General features: G+C 43.2%; 1 protein-coding gene across 3 annotated transcripts in view; it reads left to right on the plus strand.

Moving 5' to 3' along the window:
* The window catches only part of FRMD3 (FERM domain containing 3), a 356,347-nt gene that overhangs the window by 260,202 nt on the left and 70,493 nt on the right, over nt 1–25,652 (plus strand). For all 3 annotated transcript variants that reach the window (XM_061163769.1, XM_061163768.1, XM_061163767.1), the window contains exons 9-12: nt 1,768–1,831; nt 5,159–5,247; nt 14,679–14,753; nt 15,073–15,141. In XM_061163769.1, coding sequence (XP_061019752.1) covers nt 1,768–1,831; nt 5,159–5,247; nt 14,679–14,753; nt 15,073–15,141 — 297 coding nt within the window. The remainder of the gene's footprint in view (nt 1–1,767; nt 1,832–5,158; nt 5,248–14,678; nt 14,754–15,072; nt 15,142–25,652) is intronic.

The raw sequence follows: 25,652 nt of genomic DNA on the forward strand, positions 1-25,652 counted from the left end.
TTCTTTTAGCATCAGGATTTCTTCCAGCACCTTTTTATCAAGTCCTCATCTACCCCATCGCTTCTTGGCACTCTCCTCTGAGCACCTGCCTTCCCTTCAAACCTTCTCTACAAGAATAGAATCAATCAGCTCATGTCCACTTTGCTTCCTACACCTTCTGCTCTGTTTTTATGATCAGCCTTCTCTTCCTAAGAACCTGAATTTGCCTAAATATCTTCCCTACCTACTCTGTCATTGCCTTTATTCATGTTATACTGTCAGTTTGCATCTGTGCCCACATACTCTCTTCCTCCATAATGAGCATTCTCAAATGTTTGTGTGTCTTTAATAAATCACTTAACTGTCTGAGTCTCAACGTACTCATTCATATTTTATGAATTTTATGAATTCATATTTTATGGGCATTCATTATATCCAACTACTTTACAGGAAAGAAAGATGGTGGGGGAAAGGAAATGAAATAGTGTGTGTGCAAGTGATTTGATTTGTGAACTAGGATGTTTTATAAATACATAGCATGGTGGGTTACCTACTTTCTTCTCTGTGTTCTCAGTATTTGTAAAGAAGCTCTGATGTTAACCACCCTTCACTCCATTCCAGAATAATTTCCCTAGGGATTTTCTGACTTTGGGGAGCATGTAATATGGGCGGGGCTTCCCCCATTCTCTCCTACAATTACAAAAGGCTTGAGGGTCCTGCAGGGTATTTGATCCTCAGGTACTACTCAACTCTGGAGTCCTTGGGTTAGATGCACGCATATTGATTGCAAGTCTCTCTCCTTGGGGCTTTAGTTTCTTCTCAGGTCCACTGAAGAGTTGAGATGGACAGTCCCCAGATCTTTTGTTTCTAGGTTCTAAATCTTGGTGTTTCTGGTGGGATGTTGTCATCCCAATCTCTTCCAGCCATGGCTTAGGAACATATTTGTAACAGCCATGTACATGTTACTAAAATAAATTTTCTTCCCACGTTAAACCTAGTGTTGTTTTGTTTTGAACATCCACTGAACTTTATCCCTCTTGCAAATCCTCACCACAGCTTAATATGACCTCACTGTTCTTTTTCCCCAGGAAAAGCACAGGGGCACATATCACTGTCCTAGGAATTAGATCAAAGGAATAAAAATAGAATTCCCTCCTCTCTTTACACTTATCTTCTTACCAAAGAGGTGACCTTAGGTCTACATTTCAGGTAGATTTTAACTGAGCATCTCCTTAAGATGAAGCCTCAAGTCTTTTATCTATAGTTCCTCAAGGTATCCTTATAGTTTTGAGCATCTCATTATCTAACAAAATGGTTCATTTATAAACCGGGAGGGCAGAAATGAGAATTTTGCAATGTGCATGTCTTGGAGATGGATGTGAAAGGATGTAGATATTGTGAATCCATATGGTTTCATTAACCAAATCTGAAATAACTATTACATACTTCTTACCTCACAAAGTGCATTGGCCAATTAATATTGTTTTGGTCATTAATATTCATGAAACCTCTAGAGCTCCTTGGAAGAAAGGTACAGCTTAACTGTAAAAAATAGGATAAATAATTCTGAGCTGCCTACAGATCCTCTCTTGGGAAGAAAATTGTTGTAGAATTCACTTGGGGACTCTTCCCTGCTCATTTGGCCTCCAGCAATGATAAGATAATATCTTGTTTCATTGCTGTCTGCTTGGCATTTGTGAGTCAGATGGATTCCTATGGGAAAGCAGGTACCTTAATTAGCTGCCACTTTTTTTTTTCTTCTCACCCAAAGAGATTTTCTTTTCTTAGGCCAGATGTCTGCAAATTGAAGTTTGAAGGGAAGACATTTTATGTGATTGGCACCCAGAAGGAGGTCAGAAACTGCCTTTCTACCTGTCTGTTGTTGAGTGTGCATGCATGTGTTTGTACATGTGTGTGTGGGTGTGCCTGTGCATGAGAAAGTTCCAGGTATGGCATGTGCCTGTAGTAATGTAGCTCCCAAAGACCATGATGTTAAAGTTTGTGATGGTACCAGAAATTAAGAGGTAAATAACACCAGGTTTACACATTTAAGAATTAATCCAGTGAACAATGCTGACCATATACCCCTGTGTGAAAACTAGGTTGTGATAGACTTGGGCTTTCCAGTGCCTCAGATGGTAAAGAATACACCTGCAATGCAGGAGACCCAGGGTTTGATCCCTGAGTCGGAAAGATCCCCTGGAGAAGGGAATGACAACCCACTTCAGTATTCTTGCCTGGAGAATTCTATGGACAGAGGAGCCTGGTGGGCTAGAGTCGATGGGGATACAAAGAGTCAGACATGACTGAGCTACTAATGCTTTAACTTTCACTGACTTGAGAAATAGCTAATGGCTCTTCTCCCTACTTCTATCAATTGCCAGAATACAAATTAGGAAACAAATTAATGATACTTAAAAATAGACATCAACCAGTGTTTATTAGGGTTTTATAAAAAGTATAAGTCTTGGGAATCTTAAAATCAAGGAGTTACCACATGTAGGTTGGGTTTATCATTTGGGAGGAGACTATTACTGAAGAGCCTCAGAGCTCAGTCAGAAAGTTTCTCCATTTTCATGAGCCAAGTGTTTAAGCACTAGATATTCAAAAATAGTGAGTAAATTTTTAAATTCATCCAAGTCTGATTGAGAGGTAGGTGATGCCTGGAGTGTTGAGAAAGATTATGAAACTGTTCTTTATCCAAAACAGGACCTGGAGATGTTAGTGATATCTGCAAAGGGTGAGGGAAGGGGGAATATGATTTTAGCATCTTCTAAGTACATAGAAGAACTGTACAAAAAAGATCTTCACGACCCAGATAATCACAATGGTGTGATCACTCACCTAGAGCCAGACATCCTGGAATGTGAAGTCAAGTGGGCCTTAGAAAGCATCACTACGAACAAAGCTAGTGGAGGTGATGGAATTCCAGTTGAGCTACTTCAAATCCTGAAAGATGATGCTGTGAAACTGCTGCACTCAATATGCCAGCAAATTTGGAAAACTCAGCAGTGGCCACAGGACTGGAAAAGGTCATTTTCATTCCAATCCCTAAGAAAGGCAATCCCAAAGAATGCTCAAACTACCACACAATTGCACTCATCTCACACGCTAGTAAAGTAATGCTCAAAATTCTCCAAGCCAGGCTTTAGCAATATGTGAACCGAGAACTTCCAGATGTTCAAACTGGTTTTAGAAAAGGCAGAGGAACCAGAGATCAAATTGCCAATATCCGCTGGATCATCGAAAAAGCAAGAGAGTTCCAGAAAAACATCTATTTCTGCTTTATTGACTATGCCAAAGCCTTCGACTGTGTGGATCACTGGGCATACACACCGAGGAAACCAGATCTGAAAGAGACACGTGCACCCCAATGTTCATCGCAGCACTGTTTATAATAGCCAGGACATGGAAGCAACCTAGATGCCCATCAGCAGACGAATGGATAAGGAAGCTGTGGTACATATACACCATGGAATATTACTCAGCCATTAAAAAGAATTCATTTGAATCAGTTCTAATGAGATGGAAGAAACTGGAGCCCATTATACAGAGTGAAGTAAGCCAGAAAGATAAAGACTAATACAGTATACTAACACATATATATGGAATTTAAAAAGATGGTAATGATAACCCTATATGCAAAACAGAAAAAGAGACACAGATGTACAGAACAGAATTTTGGACTCTGTGGGAGAAGGCGAGGGTGGGATGTTTCGAGAGAACAACATCGAAACATGTATATTATCTAGGGTGAAACAGATCACCAGCCCAGGTTGGATGCATGAGACAAGTGCTCAGGCCTGGTGCACTGGGAAGACCCAGAGGAATCGGGTGGAGAAGGAGGTGGGAGGGGGGATCGGGATGGGGAATACATGTAACTCCATGGCTGATTCATGTCAATGTATGACAAAAACCACTACAATATTGTAAAGTAATTAGCCTCCAACTAATAAAAATAAATGGAAAACATACAAACAAACAAAAAAACCCCAATAAACTGTGGAAAATTCTTAAAGAGATGCAAATACCAGACCACCTGTCCTGTCTCTTGAGAAACCTGTATGCAGGTCAGGAAGCAACAGTTAGAACTGGACATGGAACAACAGACTGGTTCCAAATAGGAAAAGGAGTACGTCAAGGCTGTATATTGTCACCCTGCTTATTTAACTTATATGCAGAGTACATCATGAGAAATGCTGGTCTGGAAGAAGCACAAGCTGGAATCAAGATTGCTGGGAGAAATATCAATAACCTCAGATATGCAGATGACACCACCCTTATGGCAGAGAGTGAAGAGGAACTAAAAAGCCTCTTGGTGAAAGTGAAAGAGGAGAGTGAAAACGTTGGCTTAAAGCTTAACATTCAGAAAACTAAGATCATGGCATCTGGTCCCATCACCTCATGGGAAATAGATGGGGAGACAGTGGAAACAGTGTCAGACTTTATTTTTTTGGGCTCCCAAATCACTGCAGATGGTGATTGCAGCCATGAAATTAAAAGACGCTTACTCCTTGGAAGGAAAGTTATGACCAACCTAGATAGCATATTAAAAAGCAGAGACATTACTTTGCCAACAAAGGTCCATCTGGTCAAGGCTATGGTTTTTCCAGTGGTCATGTATGGATGTGAGAGTTGGACTGTGAAGAAAGCTGAACTCGGAAAAATTGATGCTTTTGAACTGTGGTGTTGGAGGAGACTCTTGAGAGTCCCTTGGACTGCAAGGAGATCCAACCAGTCCATCCTAAAGGAGATCAGTCCTGGGTGTTCATTGGAAGGACTGATGTTGAAGCTGAAACTCCAATACTTTGGCCACTTCATGTGAAGAGTTGACTCATTGGAAAAGACCCTGATGCTGGGAGGGATTGGGGGTAGGAGGAGGAGGGGACGACAGAGGATGAGATGGTTGGATGGCATCACCAACTTGATGGGCATGAGTTTGAGTAAAGTCCAGGAGTTGGTGATGGACAGGGAGGCCTGGCGTGCTGCAATTCATGGGGTCGCAAAGAGTCAGACACGACTGAGCGACTGAACTGAACTGAACTGAAGTGCATAGTAATGCATAAGTTACTTCAATTCTGTTTGGTAGGTGGTGGGATACAAATAGGTAAATTCTTAAAAGAAAAATATGAAAAACTGTGTTTAACGTGCCCTTAATTGTTTTGTTATATTTTATTAGAAAAAAGCTGTGTTGGCATTTCATACTTCAACACCAGCTGCCTGCAAGCATCTTTGGAAGTGTGGGGTGGAGAACCAGGCCTTTTATAAGTAAGTCACTTTTATTCATTTAATCATAGGTTTGAAAAAGCACTTCTGGAGTCCTTTATGTTTCACAAACAGCTACATATTCATTTCTTTTCATATAGTCCTTTTTTATTATATTTAAGTGAGTTATAAATTTGCTGCATTATTCAGAGTGACTCCCAACCACTGTTGGCCTGACCATGTCTTGAACTTTATACTGGGTGTTTCCTAATTGCTGTGGGCTTTTTGGGGGGAGGGGCATTGTTGTTTCCATTCAACATGTCACAGGATCTGTTTTTGGTTGGTTCCCCCCTTAGAAGCAGACCTTGGGAAGAGCTTACTGCAAATCAGGTGTGGTTACTGAATGTACCAATAGGGGAGTAGAGGAGGGAGAGGGGAAGCAAGAAATATAGGGCATGATATTGAGTAGTCACTACTGTGAGCCACTGGACTCAGCTGTGTCTGCTGGGGATGCCCAGCAGACTGCAGAATGTGCCTCAAAGTTCTCCCACTGACTGGCAAAGAGGTTGGTCTGTTTATCTACCAATTCCCCATTCATTTTAGTTTAGGGACACTTACGAGGGCAGAATTAATACTCTAGCACTTCTGACTTACTCTGAGCTTGGGTTGTACGTGCTCTCAACAACAGAAAAAGAAACCTTAGACAGAGAGTCACACATATATTCCTGGTAAGAAGGCTTCAGTGTTTAGAGAGGAGAGCCAAACGTTTGTAGGTAGAATGCCATCAGGGTCTTCTAGGATCATAGAAAGTCAGTGCTGCACAGAACTTCAGAAACCATCCACAAAACTCTCAGGTTTCAAAAAGGTTCAAATTTAGGATTTTTCCATAAGTTCTAGCTTCTCCTCTTTGAGATCATTACTGACTGGAAGAGCAGTGGTGATGGATGCAGTCAGGAGCCTAGTAAGTGCTGCCTGGGGTTTCAGCACCACTCACCCCTGGAATTCATCCAGGTGGATTTTGTCTCACTCTGCCACCCTGCCCCCCTACACTGAAATAGTCTTACCTATTAGACTCACCTGAAACTGCTGACTCTCTGATCATCCTGGGTTTTGGCTTACAAGGGCCTTCAGGAGAATGAAGGCTGAAACAGTGTTTTTCAAACCCCTTTTAAGCCACAGAACTCTCTTCCTTACACAGAAAGTGTAGACAAAGCCTATGTAAAAAAAGATAAAAATAGAGAAGCTGTGCTGTTGCTGGGGACTAGAGACCCTTGACTCATTGCTCACTACTCCGCAGGAGTTTGGGTGACCAGTTGTCTGAGTTTGCCCATGACTTTCCCAGGTTTCGAATGAGAATTCCCAAGTCCTGGGCAGATGCTGTCAGGAGCATAATTTGAAATCTCTTGGATGCGATGATTCACAAAATGCTGTGCTTCTAGGAATGATGATGCATATCAATAAGACATCAAGGCATCTGTGAGTCTCCTGCAGTGTTTGAAGACTGGTAAATAAAGAATAGCTGGTGACCTCTGAAAACTCAGCATGTCTAGACCACTCCATTCACATGACAGCAGAGAGAAGGAGAGGCAGACAGTCTGGGGTGATCTTAGTCTTAGTTGGAGCCTTCACATGTTTGTTTTTGTTTTTAATCATTTAAAAAAGTTGAGGTAATACTCACATACTATAAAATCAACTGCTTTAATGTATAAGTTCACTGGTTTTAGTATAATTCACCAATTTATGCAACCACCACCACAATCCAATTATTCAGGACATTGAATAGTTTTTGCACATGTATTGTTTTATCATGAGTGAGAGAGTCAGTTGGTATATGGAGTAAAATAAATGTAAAAACAATTGAAAAGAGGGGAGAGAAGGGGGAAAAACCCATAATCAAAGGCATCCATTTGGGGCATTTGGAGTATGCTCATTATCTGGCAGCTAACAAAGTAGTCTGACAATTCTGTCACTGAATGGCCAAGTAGGCATATCAAAGAAATCACTTCCAGTCATCCGTAGAAGCTTCAGAAGACCCGAGGAGTGTAACTGTGAGAACAGGTGGCACCATACAGAGTTGACTGAGTCCTTGCGTCAACACCTCTGCTCTGGTTGGGCCAGGCTACCCCATCTTTCCCATTGGGACTTCTAATCCCTAATATTTATCCTGACCTGAGATTTGCCCAAACATTGTGTTCCACCATTATCCCACAATTATCCCTGTTCCTTAAGAAAGAGGAAAGATATAGCTTATCCTGACCCAGCAGTGTGACCTTGAACCAGTGGCTGGCCACATCTGGCTCATCTGTTGAAGGGAGGGAGCTGGGACTCAGGTATGATTTGCTTGTATCACTGTGGCCTTGTGTTAAGCATAGTGGGCTTTGGAGGTCAACAGACTTGGGTTTGAATCTCGATTCTGTTGCTTACTAGTTGTGTGACCTGAAACAAAACAATGAACACTTTGAGCCTTATCTTTATTTTTCATCTGTAAAATTCAGTTGGTAATCCCTGCCCTGCAGCGTCTAGTCCTGCCAGGCACACTGACCATCAATAAGTGGTAACTGCTGCTGTGACTGGGATGACTCCCTGCTCCGTGAATGGGAATGTCTTCTGAGTGCCAGTTGGTTGCAGAGCCCACTCCCTTTGCTTCTGAAGGGCTCTGGCTCTCTGAAGCTCTGAACTTCCTCCACTGCCTGCTTCCTTTCCTGGCCCTGCTTCCAGCTGATCATGGTTTTGGCCTTCATGGTCTGGGCCAGCAGAGCAAGGCGCTGATTTTTTTTTTTTTAATTGGAGTATAATTTCTTTGCAATGTAGTTAGTTTCTGCTGTACAACATGAATCAGCTATATGTGTGTATATACACACACACACACACACACACACACACACACACACCTCTTGAGTCACCCCCTCTTGAGGCACCCCCCGTCCCACCCCTCTAGATCATTACAGAGCACCAAGCTGAGCTTCCTTCGCTATGCATGCAGCAGCTTCCCACTCGCTATCTATTTTACACATGGTCGTGTATTATGTTAATGCTATTCTCTCAGTTTGTCCCACCCTCTCCTTCCCCTGCTGTGGCCACAAGTCTTTTCTCTATGCCTGCATCTCTATTCCTGCCCTTCAAATAGGTTCATCAGTTCTACTTTTCTGGATTTCATACATATGCGTTAATATATGATGTTTGTTTTTCTCCTTCTGTCTTCACTCTGTGTGGCAGACTCTGGATTTATCCATGTCACAAAGCCCTGATCTTGTTTCCTGGGTTGGGAGTGGTTTGTTTCCCCCTTTGCCCTTCACCTGTCATGAGAATAGGGAGGCCCCATGGCCAAGAATTCCCCAGTATGCTTTTAACACATGAATGTACTGCTAGTTGTCAGCTGGCCCGGGGCCACCGATCAGGTTTGAGAGCCCTGGCTCTGAGATCTGCTGCCTGGGAACAGAGCCCAGAAACAGAAACTCTGACTCTCCCTCCTGCTCCCCCCTCCCTGGGGATCCCCAACACAGACTTAGACCGTCACCATCTGAGAGCTTCCTCCCTGCCGTGTGTTTTGGGTGTTGCCTCCCCCAGAGCGCTGGAATGTGCCATTTCTGGACACTGATTCCCTGAAAGCGCACTAGATTCCCTGAAGAGTTCAGTGGCTCCCTGGTGGTGGTTCTGATGAATCTGTCTCACACCTGCTTTAGGCTGAGACAGTGCTGGGCACTGGGGACACAGTGGAAGCTCAAATGACACTCTCTGTCCCCAGCTTTGTATGGAACTGTGTGCAGGACATAAAGGTAGTCCCTAATAAATTTCTTGTCTGGGTTAGTGTGCATTTTGTCAAAGGAACAGTATGACACTTGGTCGTCAAGGACCCAGAGTATCTCCCTAAACTGACACCTTTCACACTTCAGTGAGCAGGAGAGTTACCCAGAGATCCTGTTAGAATGTGGATTCTGGTTCAGTAGGTCTGGGTGGGGCCCAGGAGTCCAGATTTCTAATAAGCTCCCTGGTGATGCTGAGCTGCAGGCATATGGCCCACACTTGAGTCATGAGGTTCGAAACCAGAGATCCTCAGCCGGACTGCACGTTAGAGTCACCTGGGGGAGCTTTTAAACAATAACAGCATGGACCCTACCTGAGACCCAATTAATTTGAAATCTGAGTCCTCACCAAAATGTGTACATGAGTGTTTTTTTTCTCTCATTTATTTTTATTAGTTGGAGGCTAATTACTTTTGCTCATAGCAGCATTCTTCATCATAGTTAAAACAGATGCCCATAAACTGATGAAAGGATAAAGGAAAGTGGTATATCCATACAATGGAATATTATTGAGCCATAAAATGGAGGAAGTACCTACTGATTCCTGCTACATCAGGGATGAAACTTGAAAATATGATGCTAAGGAGTGAAAGAAGGAAGGGACTTCTAATAGGTATTGGGAGGTTCTTTTGAGGGTAATGAAAATACTTTCTTATGAATCTCTAACTTTGTAAATTATACTAAAAACTACTGAGGTGTACAGTCTAAAAGGATGACCATTATGTGAGTTATATTTCAATAAAGCTTTTATTTTAAAAATTCAGAATCTGGGATGAAGGATCTTGATGTTAGTAGTAATATACCTTTTCCAGGCAGGGTAAGCCTGTAGCCCAGGGTTGCATGCTCTGATCCTGTGATTCTCAAAGTTTGGGTCCCTGGACCAGAATCAGCATTTCCGGAGAACTTCTTATAAAGGCCTGGCTTCAACTCGGACTTACTGAATCAGAACCTTGTATTTTCAAAAGCCCACCCAGTGATCCTGATGCATTCTGAAGTATGAGGACCTGCGTGGCCAAGACATTATTTTAAAAATACAGAAAACCCTGGGTTTGCAGCCTGGTTCCTCCAGCTTCTATATGTGGCCATTGTTAAGTGAATTTACCTTTCTGTGCCTCAGTTTCCTCATGTAAAAATGTGGATTGCTTCTTCCTATGAGAGAGCTGTGAGGATGAAATAAATTAGTGTATTTAAAGTGCTTTTTAAATAATAATTTAGTGCATTTAAGCACATTCCTGGTGGCTCAGTGAATCCATCTTCAATGCAGGAGATGGGGGATTTATCCCTGGGTTGGGAAGATCCCCTGGAGAAGGCAATAGCAACCCACTCCAGTATTATTGCCAGATAATCCCATGGACAGAGGAGCCTGACAGGCTTCAGTCCATAGGGTTGCAAAGAGTTGGACGTGACTGAGCAACTGAGAATGCAGTGTGCTTTGGATGGTGAGTGGCGCCTAGTAGGGCTCAGTAATAACATATATTGTTATTACACTGATTACTCCAGAAGCTATGAACCATAGGGAAAAGGGAAATTGTATTGTTAGTTCTAGAGGTGGCCTTTAAAGCACCAGCCAGTGTCTCTCCAGCACCTAACCTGACCTCCATCCTCAGCTCCTGTAGTAACAGGTACCAGAGGAGAAGCTGGAAGCAGGGGTGAGTGGGGGCATATTCCTGCAGAGCTGTGCTGCGTGTACATCAGATGACACTGATACTCAGAGGATGCTCTGTCTGTTCCAGGCACTCTGAGTATGTATGCACATCTCACAAATAGTATCCCATTTAAAAGAGACTTTCAGTGTCAGGACTGGACAGAACTCCATAACGCCACGGGAAGGGGTCTCTATGTAGAGTGACTCTGCCCTGAAAGTTCTGGGGGTGGTAGGGGGAGAGTTGTGACAATAGAAAAGAGAGGAATGACGAGGCTACCATGTGAATACACAGGCGTCGCCCAGTCAGGTGCTGGGGACTGGATTTCCCTGTGAGATCAGAGATTTGAGAATAGCCAGTGCTTCTGTGCTGAGGTTTTGATGAGTAGCTGGAGATGGAAGTGGGGAGAGGGAAGACCAGAAAGGAGGCTAGAGGAGAGAGAACTGCTTTGCTACTAGGCTGTGCCTGTGTTGCCTACACTGGGAGGAAGGCTTGCTCTGGGCTCATGGATGGGAGAGCCTGGGAACAGAGAGCTGGAACGGGTCAGCTAGAGCTGGAGCCTGAAGCTCTTTTATTTGCCTTCAGAGTGTTTGACGTGGTTCCTGGGTATGGCCACGGCTTAGAGAATTGGCTTTGGTAGCTCAACAGTGAGAAGGCAATTTGGAGAGTGATATCAGGGGAAGGGGAAGGAAGAGAGGGAGGGAGGGTATCATATAATGAGCAAGGAGTACTATAGGTGTTTTCAGGTCATTTTGTCTCATTTAAGGCTTCCCAGGTAGCACTAGTGGTAAAGAGCCCGCCTGCCAGTGCAGTAGACAAAAGAGATGTAGGGTCAGTCCCTGGATCGGGAAGATCCCCTGGAGTAGGATATGGCAACCCACTCCAGTATTCTTGCCTGGGAAAATCCCATGGGCAGAGAGGAGCCTGCAGGGCTACAGTCCATGGGGTTGCAAAGAGTCTGACATGACTGAAGTGACTTAGTACATCTTATTTAACCCTCCTCAGAACACTATGAAATAAGTATTCTAATATCATCATTCTTTAAAAAATTTGTAAAGAAACTAAGGCTCAGAGTGGCTCCATGACTTGACAAAGGTCACAGGACCAAAAGCAGGAAAGAATCCTGAGCCCCTGTGTTTTGGGGTAAAATGCCACGTGGTAGTCATTCAAGGAGAATGTGGGGACTCTGAGGTTCTCCGATGCAAGTAGGTGGCCTTGGAATGACGTTGGGGTGTTTGATAAAAATACAGACTCCCGGGCCCCTATCTAGAGGGACTGAATGAGCCTCTCCAGTGATGGGTCCTAGGAGCTGGTACTCCTAACCCTGCCCCAGCATCTACTGATATACAGCCAAGGGTGGGCACAACTGCATGCGTGTCCTGTGACCCAGCCACCTTTCTCTTGCCTTCATTCATTTCCTTCCATCCCACTGTCTATTTCCCAATTCCCTGGGGTTTTGTGGGGTTCACGCTCTCAGAATAAATTCCCTTGTTAAAACTCCACAAAAGATCTCAGCCCAGACATTATCAGGCATCTCCCTGGATATTTGGGAGGGCAGGGGATTGGTGGAAATGCTCTTGATAGAGTGTGTCTGAGCCAGTGAAACCACACAAATAATCATCGAGGGCACTTTGCTGTAAGAAAGAAGCCAACGCTTTTTTCACTCCTCTCATCCTGACCAGACAGCTATTCTCTGTCTTTCTCTGTGAAACGTGCCTTCTATCCAGTTTTCCTTGACATACTTGGCAGGTTTGTGCAGATGCAGTGGAGTGCTGTGAGGCCTCCCACCAAGAGGCTGTTCTGAGGCAATGGCCTCTGCATGGGACTTGGAAGGGCAGGAGCTGAGGCTGAACCGGCGAGAGAGCCGCCCACTGCTCCCTAGATGAGCTCCGGTCTATGGAATTGCTGTGCTAGCCACACCTCCATAAAATGGGTACAGAGTTGAGTCTGAATTTCAAAAACTGCAATTAGGACTCCTAATAAGCTTTTTTTAGCAGACGACCTTGCCCTGAGCATCCTTAGGAACCTAGAACAATAACAACAAAACAGTAAAAAAGCAGAAACTGCTTTAAAAAAGTTTCTCCACCTCCCACCTCTGAATACTTGGGAGCAACAACTCTGCTGAGATGGGGAGAGGCAGCCGGTGATGGGAAATGTGTCCAGGCCTGTGAATCTCTGGGGCTAAGATTGGAGATGGGGTAGCAAAGAGACCCAGGCCAGGCACATCCTCAGGGGAGGAGGCACAATGATGTTGCCTCCCCGAGGTTTGCTGAGCCAGTTCTCCTCTTGAGTGCATGTGGTCTGTAGTCTGGCTTTAGCCAGCAGCCTGTCCTAGGCATCTAGACCCCTCTGTGGTGTGGATTTCATGTGCTCTGCTTATCCTTGGGGCTCCTGTGCTGTCTTCTCTGGGCCCTGCCTTGACAGGAATCCCTCTCCCTGGGCTTGACCCCCTCTCCTGTCCATCTTGCTCCCCGGATTCATCCTCTGTAGCCAGTACTCCTCTCTGTGGGTTCAGATGGTTTGCAAGACAGTATTTTCTGTGACTTTCCTTGGTCCTGAGGACAAAGACCGAATCTTTAACAAGGACAGCTCAAGGACAGGTCCTAGTAAATTAGTGGAGAGAATGTGTGAGTGAGACTGTGTAAAACAGTCGTAATAACAGCACAGGGAAATGCACATCAGATCATCAGTCCCCCCAGTGCTCAGGGTCTGGGCTTTTACCTGCTGGGCCTTCTGCCTGGAACATAGCCACCACTGGCCCTGTTAACACCTTCCCTCCCCTGCAGCTCAGCTCAGAGGTCTCTTCCTCAGGCCACCTTCTGCGGCTCCCAGATCAGATCAACACCACCCCCATACTCTCATTGCATCTTTTCCTTCATAGCACCACTGCTTGTAATTTACCTCTGTTCTCTTCTTTGTGGGGTTCCCAGATGAATACCCATTTCCCTCTGGGCCTTACATTCCATGAATGCAGAGTCGGTGTCTTCTTTGAGCTCTGTGCTGCAGTTAATACTGCTAAGTGATGGAACCCAGGCTTCATGGACTCGGGCGGGGCTCACTGCCCACACCGAAGCTTCCAGACGCAGCCCTCGTTGTGTGATTGTCTCTACTCAGAATTCCATACAGCATAGTGTTCTGTTTGTTTTTTATTAAGATTTTGAACTGATCAATAGTTAAAAATGATCCTGAACTCTGGTAGACCCATTCTTTCTAATTTGTTGGGTTTAACTGCATCAGGCTCAAGGTGACTGACGTTGAGGTGTCCTGAGGTATCATAGGAATCAAATGCCCCGTGTGTGGCCTCTGGACAGCCCATGTTCTGAATTATTCTTTCAAAATGGTGGTGTTTTGTTCGTATTTACGGGAAGGGCTCAGAGGTGCTGAATCAGGGCTTGGCTGGGCTTCTGTGTATCCTCGTGTATCTTAGTCATCGACCAGTGAGGTTTCTTTTAAAGGGCACTGGGTCATGGTGACTTAAGCCATCTTAATACTCAGAAACCAGGGATCACTTCCATGGTGACACAGGCCCCTTGTGCCATGTCCCAGAAAATACACAGTAGGTGAGTTCTCTGTGACATGGGGAGGGACCTGTGTCACCAGGGAACTGTTTTCTGCTGCAGTGCTGGCATAGTTCCAGGCAAGAAAGTCTGCCCAGCAAAAAACTGTAATGATGCCCTCTGCCTGAGCCCACCCTCTTCCTGTCACTGCAACAGGAACTGGGAAAGAATCCCTGCTGATCATCAATATTGCCTGGTCCTTTTTGCAGATCATGACCCTGTAATAGATTATGATACCAAATGTGTGGGTCACCAACAGCATATACAATAATGAAAAGAGATCACATAGAAAAGGCCAGATTGCAACATACATGGTGAAAGAAACATTTCTTTCAGGTGTGTGTGTGTGTGTGTGTGTGAGTGTGTGAGAGAGATAACAGTACAATGTATCTCTTTCTTGGCAGTCAGAAATATCTGATTACCACACATTACAGCATGTTCTGCTTGGACTTTTCAGCAGCATACCACCTCTGCTCTGCTTTTTCTTACAGGTATGCAAAATCCAGTCAGATCAAGACGGTGTCAAGCAGCAAGATATTTTTTAAAGGAAGTAGATTTCGATATAGGTGGGTACCCATGGTTCCACTTCGATGATGGGGTTGGGTTGGGCACAGCCTTTGATGTTGGAATATGGTATTGATACTTTAAATCAGTGCACTTTGGCCCATACCCCAGTTAGGGGGCTCCCTTTCCACTCATCTCTTATGCCTACAGGATCTCTCAAACTCTGTAGTAATATCCCCTCATGGAGGAGTAGAAGGCATGGATTCTTAGAGTTGGGTCAGACTGCTGTGAAGTTTAAAAAAAAAGAAAAAAGTGCACACACCTCTCCCCTTCCACTCTGAACATCTGTGCACAAATACTGTGTTTCTGTCTTTTTTGCAGTGGTAAAGTTGCCAAAGAGGTGGTGGAAGCCAGCTCCAAAATCCAGAGAGAACCCCCAGAGGTGCACAGGTGAGTGGGGTGGTCCCCACGACTCTGGGAGGTTTCTGGGTGGACAGGAGGGTTTCAAGGCAGACTTCGCCAAATCCACTAGGACAATGAAGGGAGCGAGGGCTCTAGCTGCCCGGCCCTGTGTCATTTTCAGCCCCCATTCCAGGCACTCCCATTATCCCCCGGGTCTCACGCAGACAGGTCTGGCCGGGCTGCATTCTGAGTTACCGGCTCTGCAGGGAGTCATTGCCCTGATTTGGCCTGGAGTGTCATGTGAACAAGCAGGAAGCATGTGAGTTGTGGCTGAGCTGGGCTGTCTCCTGACTTGAGTCTATCATCCTGTCCTCTTAGAGATGCTCTCTGCCCTTGCCTCTGTTCATCACTGTGGCCAGTTCCCACTGGCCCAACTCCTCCTAGACTATCTCACATGAGGGGGTAGGGTGCCCATCACTCATCAGACCTTTAATTCCCCAAAGCCACTCAGAGGAATGAGGAGCTTAGTCATTATCGGGACAACGGTGTGCTTCTCTGTTAACATGGCAATATATGTAATTCTGAGGAATAATAAATATTCTCTTAACCATGCTGGACCTCTTATCACCACAGTTTACACAGATCATTGTGCATCCTAAACTTCAAGCATGCTCCGTATCTAAAGCTGGACATTCTCATCCTGATTTTCCTCCTTTTGAAGGCAAGATCATCATAAGATATATTCTTTAGGAAGTTCTCACACACTGGTGGGCACCAGTCCTTCCTTCCCCACCTTTGAACTTGGATTCTCCCTTATGCTCAGATTTTTTGCCCAGCCTCCTCTCTCTCCAGGGTGACCCAGTGAGCTGGGTACTCCACCTGGTCCTTGGGGCAGTGAGGCAGGAGGAGGCCACGGTCTCTCAGAAGTGTAGCTGAGCCAGCCAGCATGGGCACCCACACAAGGGAACAGAACTGCAGTCAGCATGAAATCTTGTGCAGATGTGTAGAGAGAATAGTTCATTCCTGGTTTGGGGTGATCCAGTGGGAAGCTTTTCATACTATTCATGGAGTTCTCAAGGCAAGAATATCGAAGTGGTTTGCCACTGCAGGGGACCACATTTTGTGAGATACAGAAGCCTGGAGTGCTGCAGTCCATGGGGTTGCAAAGAGTCAGACACAACTTAGTGAATGAACAACAAATGGGAAGCTGTCACATGCAAGTCTGCAAAGCAGCCTCTCCTGCTTTAAGAAGCAGGAGAAAACTATAGAGCGAGGGAATCAGGGGTGCCCTGGCTGGGACCCCTTGGAGCAATGCCTGTGAAAGTCTTAGAGTTTATCTGTCAATGACAATGGTCATTTTTTAAAAATAACCTTTTTTTGTGTGTGTGTGGAAAAATAGCCTTTTTATAGCTCCTCCTCTGCCTCCAATTGTGGTTACTCAGTGAAGCAGAAACAAAAAAAGAAGAAATACTAACACATATCATTGGAATGTTTCCAGATTCTTTGGTCTAGAAAGACCTCAGGGATCACCTGGTTCAGTGTTTCTGTTTTACAGATAAGGGAACTTGAGCCTTGGAGAAGTTAAATGATTCGTCTGAGATCATAAATACTTTGGTGGCACGAGGAAGCCTAGAACTCCAGTGTTGTGCCTGAGTCCTGTGTTCTTTTCTCTATAGCATTTGCTGCCTGGAAAGCCCCTGCTTTGTCCTAGAAGCTGGGGGCGCAAACCTACCCCAGGGGCTCAGCTGGGGTTTTATTCTTCCAGCTTGGAAGCATGAGTGTTTGATCTTAAAAGAAATACTCCATTCTGGGGAACCCCCTTGAACGCACAAACACAAAGTAGGAAAATGTTTTTTAACAGTATACTTTCACAAAGACCTATTCCAAACATGCAAGGTTTACCAAAAGCCCATAGTTACTGTCTACAGATGATTAATGAGATCAGGAAAGAGGTTAGATGCATGAGACAAGTGCTCGGGGCTGGTGCACTGGGAAGACCCAGAGGGATCGGGTGGAGAGGGAGGTGGGAGGGGGGATTGGGATGGGGAATACATGTAAATCCATGGCTGATTCATGTCAATGTATGGCAAAAACCACTACAATATTGTAAAGTAATTAGCCTACAATGAATAAAAATAAATGGAAAAAAAAAGGAAAGAATATTTTAAAACATTTCCCTTTTAAATTTACATTTGCTCTCCTCTTGAGTCCCCCTTTTTCTCCTCCTGTCATCTCTATCTCCCTCCTCCGTCTCCTCTTCTTCATGTAACTCTGTGAACCTCTCTGGGTATCCCTAACGGGGGAGAATCTTTTCGCCATTAACCTAGAAGTTTTATTATCAGTGCTGTATAGTTGGAGAAGTCCTGAGACTACAGGAAGAATAAAACTGAAATCCAGAGGCAGGAGACTTTAGCCCAAAGCCTGAGAACACCAGAAAACTCCTGACTACATGGAACTTTAAGTAATAAGTGACCATCCAAAAGCCTCAATACCTACACTGAAACCAACCACCACCCAAGAGCCAATAAGTTTTAGAGCAAGACATACCACGCAAATTCTCCAGCAACGCAGGAACATAGCCCTGAACGTCAACATACAGGCTGCCCGAGGTCACACCTAACACATAGAACCATCTCTAAACTCATTACTGGGCACTCCATTGCTCCCCAAAGAGAAGAAATCAAGTTCCACACACCAGAACACCGACGCAAGCTTCCCTAACCAGGAAACCTTGACAAGCCAATCGTCTAACCCCACCCACTGGGTAAAACCTCCACAATAAAAAGGAACCACAGACCTCCAGAATACAGAAAGCCCACTCCAGACACAGCAATCTAAACAAGATGAAAAGGCAAAGAAATACCCTACAGGTAAAGGAACATGAAAAATGCCCACCAAGTCAAACAAAAGAGGAAGAGATAGGGAATCTACCTGAAAAAGAATTTAGAATAATGATAATAAAAATGATCCAAAATCTTGAAAACAAAATGGAGTTACAGATAAATAGCCTGGAGACAAAGATTGAAAAGATGCAAGAAATGTTTAATAAAGACCTAGAAGAAATAAAAAAGAATCAATTAAAAATGAATAAAGTGATGAATGAGATCAAAAACACTCTGGAGGGAACCAAGAGTAGAATAACGGAGACAGAATATAGGATAAGTGAGGTAGAAGATAAAATGGTGGAAATAAATGAAGCAGAGAGGAAAAAAGAAAAAAGGATCAAAAGAAATGAGGACAACCTCAGGGACCTCTGGGACAATGTGAAACGCCCCAACATTCGAATCATAGGAGTTCCAGAAGAAGAAGACAAAAAGAAAGGCCATGAGAAAATACTCAAGGAGATAATAGCTGAAAACTTCCCTAAAATGGGGAAGGAAATAGCCACCCAAGTCCAAGAAACCCAGAGAGTCCCAAACAGGGTAAACCCAAGGTGAAACACCCCAAGACACATATTAATCAAATTAACAAAGATCAAACACAAAGAACAAATACTAAAAGCAGCAAGGGTGAGACAACAAATAACACACAAAGGGATTCCCATAAGGATAACAGCGGATCTATCAATAGAAACCCTTCAGGCCAGAAGGGAATGGCAGGACATACTGAAAGTAATGAAAGAGAATAACCTACAACCTAGATTACTATACCCAGCATGGATCTCATTCAGATATGAAAGAGAATTCAAAAGCTTTACAGACAAGCAAAAGCTGAGAGAATTCAGCACCACCAAACCAGCTCTTCAACAAATGCTAAAGGATCTTTTCTAGACAGGAAACACAGAAAGGCTGTATAAACGTGAACCCAAAACAACAAAGTAAATGGCAATGGGACCACACCTATCACTAATTACCTTAAATGTAAATGGGTTGAATGCCCCAACCAAAAGACAAAGATTGGCTGAATGGATACAGAACCGAGACCCCTATATATGCTGTCTACAAGAGACCCACCTCAAAACAAGAGACACATACAGACTAAAAGTGAAGGGCTGGAAAAAAATATTTCACACAAACGGAGACCAAAAGAAAGCAGGAGTCTCAATACTCATATCAGATAAAATAGACTTTCAAATAAAGGATGTGAAAAGAGACAAAGAAGGACAGTACATAATGATCAAAGGATCAATCCAAGAAGAAGATATAACAATTATAAATATATATGCACCCAACATAGGAGCACCGCAATATGTACGGCAAACGCTAACGAGTATGAAAGAGGAAATTAATAGTAACACAACAATAGTGGGAGACTTTAATACCCCGCTCACAACTATGGATAGATCAACTAAACAGAAAATTAACAAGGAAACACAAACCTTAAATGACACAATGGACCAGCTAGACCTAATTGATATCTATAGGACATTTCACCCCAAAACGATCAACTTCACCTTTTTCTCAAGTGCACACGGAACCTTCTCCAGAATAGATCACATCCTGGGCCATAAATCTGGTCTTGGAAAATTCAAAAAAATTGAAATCATCCCAGTCATCTTTTCTGACCACAGTGCAGTAAGATTAGACCTCAATTACAGGAAAAAAAATTGTTAAAAATTCAAACATATGGAGGCTAAATAACACACTTCTGAATAACCAACAAATCATAGAAGAAATGAAAAAAGAATTCAAAATATGTATAGAAATGAATGAAAATGAAAACACAACAACCCAAAACCTAAGGGACACTGTAAAAGCAGTGCTAAGGGGAAGGTTCATAGCATTACAGGCTTACATCAAGAAACAAGAAAAAAGCCAAATAAATAACCTAACTCTACACCTAAAGCAATTAGAGAAGGAAGAAATGAAGAACCCCAGGGTTAGTAGAAGGAAAGAAATCTTAAAAATTAGAGCAGAAACAAATGCAAAAGAAACTAAAGAGACCATAGCAAAAATCAACAAAGCTAAAAGCTGGTCTTTTGAAAAAATAAACAAAATTGACAAACCATTAGCAAGACTCATTAAGAAACAGAGAGAAGAACCAAATTAACAAAATTAGAAATGAAAATGGAGAGATCACAACAGACAACACTGAAATACAAAGGATCATAAGAGACTACTACCAGCAGCTCTATGCCAATAAAATGGACAACTTGGATGAAATGGACAAATTCTTAGAAAAGTATAACTTTCCAAAACTGAACCAGGAAGAAATAGAAGATCTTAACAGACCCATCACAAGCAAGGAAATCCAAACTGTAATCAAAAATCTTCCAGCAAACAAAAGCCCAGGACCAGATGGCTTTACAGCTGCATTCTACCAAAAATTTAGAGAAGAGCTAACACCTATCTTACTCAAACTCTTCCAGAAAATTGTAGATGAAGGTAAGCTTCCAAACTCATTCTATGAGGCCACCATCACCCTAATTCCAAAACCAGACAAAGATGCCACAAAAAAAGAAAACTACAGGCCAATATCACTGATGAACATAGAAGCAAAAATCCTTAACAAAATTCTAGCAAACAGAATCCAACAACATATTAAAAAGATCATACATCATGACCAAGTGGGCTTTATCCCAGGAATGCAAGGATTCTTTAATATCCACAAATCAATCAATGTAATACACCACATTAACAAATTGAAAGATAAAAACCATATGATTATCTCAATAGATGCAGAAAAAGCCTTTGACAAAATTCAACATCCATTTATGATAAAAACTCTCCAGAAAGCAGGAATAGAAGGAACATACCTCAACATAATAAAAGCTATATATGACAAACCCACAGCAAGCATCACCCTCAATGGTGAAAAATTGAAAGCATTTCCCCTGAAATCAGAAACAAGACAAGGGTGCCCACTCTCACCACTACTATTCAACATAGTGTTGGAAGTTTTGGCCACAGCAATCAGAGCAGAAAAAGAAGTAAAAGGAATCCAGATAGGAAAAGAAGTGAAACTCTCGCTGTTTGCAGATGACATGATCCTCTACATAGAAAACCCTAAAGACTCTTCCAGAAAATTACTAGAGCTAATCAATGAATATAGTAAAGTTGCAGGACATAAAATTAACACACAGAAATCCCTTGCATTCCTATATACTAACAATGAAAAAACAGAAAGAGAAATTAAGGAAACAATACCATTCACCATTGCAACAAAAAGAATAAAATACTTAGGAGTATATCTACCTAAAGAAACAAAAGACCTATACATAGAAAACTATAAAACACTGATGAAAGAAATCAAAGAGGACACAAACAGATGGAGAAACATACCGTGTTCATGGATTGGAAGAATCAATATTGTCAAAATGGCTATTCTACCCAAAGCAATCTATAGATTCAATGCAACCCCTATCAAGCTACCAACAGTATTTTTCACAGAACTAGAACAAATAATTTCACAATTAGTATGGAAATACAAAAAACCTAGAATAGCCAAAGTAATCTTGAGAAAGAAGAATGGAACTGGAGGAATCAACCTGCCTGATTTCAAACTCTACTACAAAGCCACAGTCATCAAGACAGTATGGTACTGGCACAAAGACAGAAATATAGATCAATGGAACAGAATAGAAAGCCCAGAGCTAAATCCACGAACCTATGGACACCTTATCGTTGACAAAGGAGGCAAGGATATACAATGGAAAAAAGACAACCTCTTTAACAAGTGGTGCTGGGAAAGCTGGTCAACCACTTGTAAAAGAATGAAACTAGAACACTTTCTAACACCATACACAAAAATAAACTCAAAATGGATTAAAGATCTAAATGTAAGACCAGAAACCATAAAACTCCTAGAGGAGAACATAGGCAAAACACTCTCTGACATAAATCACAGCAGGATCCTCTATGACCCACCTCCCAGAATATTGGAAATAAAAGCAAAACTAAACAAATGGGACCTAATGAAACTTAAAAGCTTTTGCACAACAAAGGAAACTATAAGTAAGGTGAAAAGACAGCCCTCAGATTGGGAGAAAATAATAGCAAATGAAGAAACAGACAAAGGATTAATCTCAAAAATATACAAGCAACTCATGCAGCTCAATTCCAGAAAAATAAATGACCCAATCAAAAAATGGGCCAAAGAACTAAACAGACATTTCTCCAAAGAAGACATACAGATGGCTAACAAACACATGAGAAGATGCTCAACATCACTCATTATTAGAGAAATGCAAATCAAAACCACAATGAGGTACCATTACACGCCAGTCAGGATGGCTGCTATCCAAAAGTCTACAAGCAATAAATGCTGGAGAGAGTGTGGAGAAAAACGGAACCCTCTTACACTGTTGGTGGGAATGCAAACTAGTACAGCCACTATGGAGAAAAGTGTGGAGATTCCTTAAAAAACTGGAAATAGTACTGCCATATGACCCAGCAATCCCACTGCTGGGCATACACACCGAGGAAACCAGATCTGAAAGAGACACGTGCACCCCAATGTTCATCGCAGCACTGTTTATAATAGCCAGGACATGGAAGCAACCTAGATGCCCATCAGCAGATGAATGGATAAGGAAGCTGTGGTACATATACACCATGGAATATTACTCAGCCGTTAAAAAGAATTCATTTGAATCAGTCCTAATGAGATGGATGAAACTGGAGCCCATTATACAGAGTGAAGCAAGCCAGAAAGATAAAGAACATTACAGCATACTAACACATATATATGGAATTTAGAAAGATGGTAACGATAACCCTATATGCAAAACAGAAAGAGACACAGAAGTACAGAACAGACTTTTGAACTCTGTGGGAGAAGGTGAGGGTGGGATGTTTTGAAAGAACAGCATGTATACTATCTATGGTGAAACACATCACCAGCCCAGGTGGGATGCATGAGACAAGTGCTCGGGCCTGGTGCACTGGGAAGACCCAGAGGAATCAGGTGGAGAGGGAGGTGGGAGGGGGGATTGGGATGGGGAATACATGTAACTCTATGGCTGATTCATATCAATGTATGACAAAACCCACTGAAATGTTGTGAAGTAATTAGCCTCCAACTAATAAAAAAAAAAAATTTACATTTGGATCATTTGTGAGAATGAAGCCTTCCTAGATCAAGGCTTCTTAAACCGTAACTTGCACAGGGATCATCTAGCATTCCTGTTAAAATCAGATTCTAATTCGTGAATCTGGCATTTCTAATGTGCTTCCAGACGATGGCCATGTGGCTAGTTCATGGTTTGCACTTTTGAATAGCCAGACTCTAGATTACTGGTGGTAGAGGTGGTGGAGGGAGCAGATTCACCCTAGTGAAAAGCTTTTCCTGGAGTGGACTGAGCCACCAGAGCAGATGAGAAATGAGGCATCCATCAATTCAATGTATAGTTTTGTTTTTTTTTTTTTCCTGGAATCTCCTAAAATCTCCCAGAATATCACTGCAACCAAGGCTCTATAGGCCCTTTCAGCATGGATTCTCATGCTCTTCCTCACTCCTCCACTACCCCCTCTTACATGTTTGTGAAAGGGGGCCTCTCTGGCCCTCAGTTCTTTGGCAGTATCTCTCAAACCTCTGACATCACAAGGAAGAACTTGTTTAAAGTAGTGATACAAAGTACGCTCTGGGAGGACAAGGCTGTGCCTATCTTGGTTACCTCCATCTTACCCACCACTTTACACAGTGCTTCGTCAAAGTAGGAGGTCAGTAGGCATTTGTTGAAAGAATGTATGCGCTGTGAGTTTGGGATGACAGCTTCACCTCTAATTTTCTGAGACCTGAGATCTGTCCGTGGTGCTGCCTTGGGGACCTTGCCCTCCCAAGAAGCAGCACTGTGGTCAGAGCCAGGGTGGCATGTGCCACTTCTAGCAGCCACTTCTTGTTCCTTCCCAGTAGCTGGCTGCAGGGCAGAAAGTTGTTTCTCTGGAACAATTATCGTAGTTTCGAATTGTTTTGACATCTTTGCAGTGGCTGTCAAAAGTGAGAGTATAGTAGTGAGCTCTATCTCAGCTCATCTAGAACAGTGATGATAAGACTTCCCTTAGTTTTCTTTCCTCTCCCTTGAGATTCTCCTTTTCAAAGTATAGCCAGTTCTTGGACGTCTACTTCTGTTGATATGTGTGTGACATAGAGAAACAGATGCAGGCTGAAAACACTGTCTTGGGATTTTTGTTATTTCAAAAAGAGAAGATGTTCACTCTCATGTTAGCTCACTGATCTTTGCTGATGACAAGATCCTCAACTGAAACTCTATCAGCTGGCTACTTGGTGAGAATTTACCTGCCCATTCCAGGGCCCAGTGAAGTAGAGGGCTGTAGCTCAGAGTTCAGATTCGGCTCCTTAAACCACCTGGGCATAGAGCCTCCACCAAGGGATTCCCCAAAACAGCACTTGTACCTGAAATGAGCAACCAGCGAGGAGTCATGAATGGGTCTAACCTTGGCTTTGTTGCTGTGGTATATATCCTGCATAAGTCAGTGTCTCAGATCATCAGCTTGTTCATCTATACAATGAGATTCATGTATCCCTCCCTGACTTCTAGACTTTCTTATGGGCATTAAAATTTTGAAGTGCAATAAAAATGAGGTGGTGATATTATTGTTATCACTGCTTATCCAAAAATGGGATGCTAGAATCTGACAGACACGTTCACATTGAAGTTTCTTCAGATGGAGCTTTTGCTCACAGGCCAGCACTTCCTTTTGTTCCAAGGAGTGGTGGCCTTAACTCCACAAACCTTGTATTTGTTGCTCGATATTATGCCATCATTTTTTGAAGCCACTCTTAGAACACACTTGCAGTTCCTGAAGGAAACTTTTCTTCTCAATAGAGTCCTTACAGCAGCTTCACTCAGAAACTGTTCTATGGAGAGTGCTCATGAGTAGGCTGCAGAGCAGGTCTGGCACTTTTTTTTTTTTTTTTTTTTAGCTGGTCTGGCACTTTGGCAGAGGCTGCTGACGGGTGGCCTCTGAGGGGGGTGGCCACAGCACAGACGCTCACCTGAGGGGGAACAGAAGAGCCTCTGCTGCGGGTCCCTCCTGGTTGTGATCTACAGTGTGATTTCTGGAGGAGGGGAACCTTTGTCAGTTCAGCTGGCATGCATGTTCAGAGATGGATGATTCAGAATTAGTTTGTGCAAGAAAGGAAAACGGGCTTTTCAGAGGTCAGAAAACTACATAGTCCACACATATGACACGTGCTTTGCAGAACTAAGATTGCAGTCATGAAAGCCACAGGGCCAATAAAAATCCCATGAAAATCTCAAAAAAAGAACAAAAAGAACCCTTCTACAATAAAAGAAGCCTTTGCTCCTGGTGATTTTAGTCTCCCTCTTACTCCTCCCTTCCTTTCTTCCCCTGTGAAGAATCCCTGCTTCCCCGCCTTTTCCTATAGACCACTGCACCTGCCAGGACTTCTCAGACATTCCCTTCCCTGGGAGGTTCTTTCCTGGCTCTCCCCTCACTCACAGCAGGGTCGGGTGCCCCTTTCTGCTGTCCCCCTGGACCCTTGGCCATCTCCCATGAGATGTGTGCTTTTTTTGTGTAGCACACAGAAGGAGTCGTGGCTGTAACACACTACAGAGTCATGAAGTGAAAACAGTGGTCAAGACCAGGGCTTTAAGCAAAATGAAGTAGGATGGAAAGTAAAACAGAGTCTCACAC

Source organism: Dama dama, chromosome 16 (assembly GCF_033118175.1).
Source record: "Dama dama isolate Ldn47 chromosome 16, ASM3311817v1, whole genome shotgun sequence".
Lineage (NCBI taxonomy): Eukaryota > Metazoa > Chordata > Mammalia > Artiodactyla > Cervidae > Dama > Dama dama.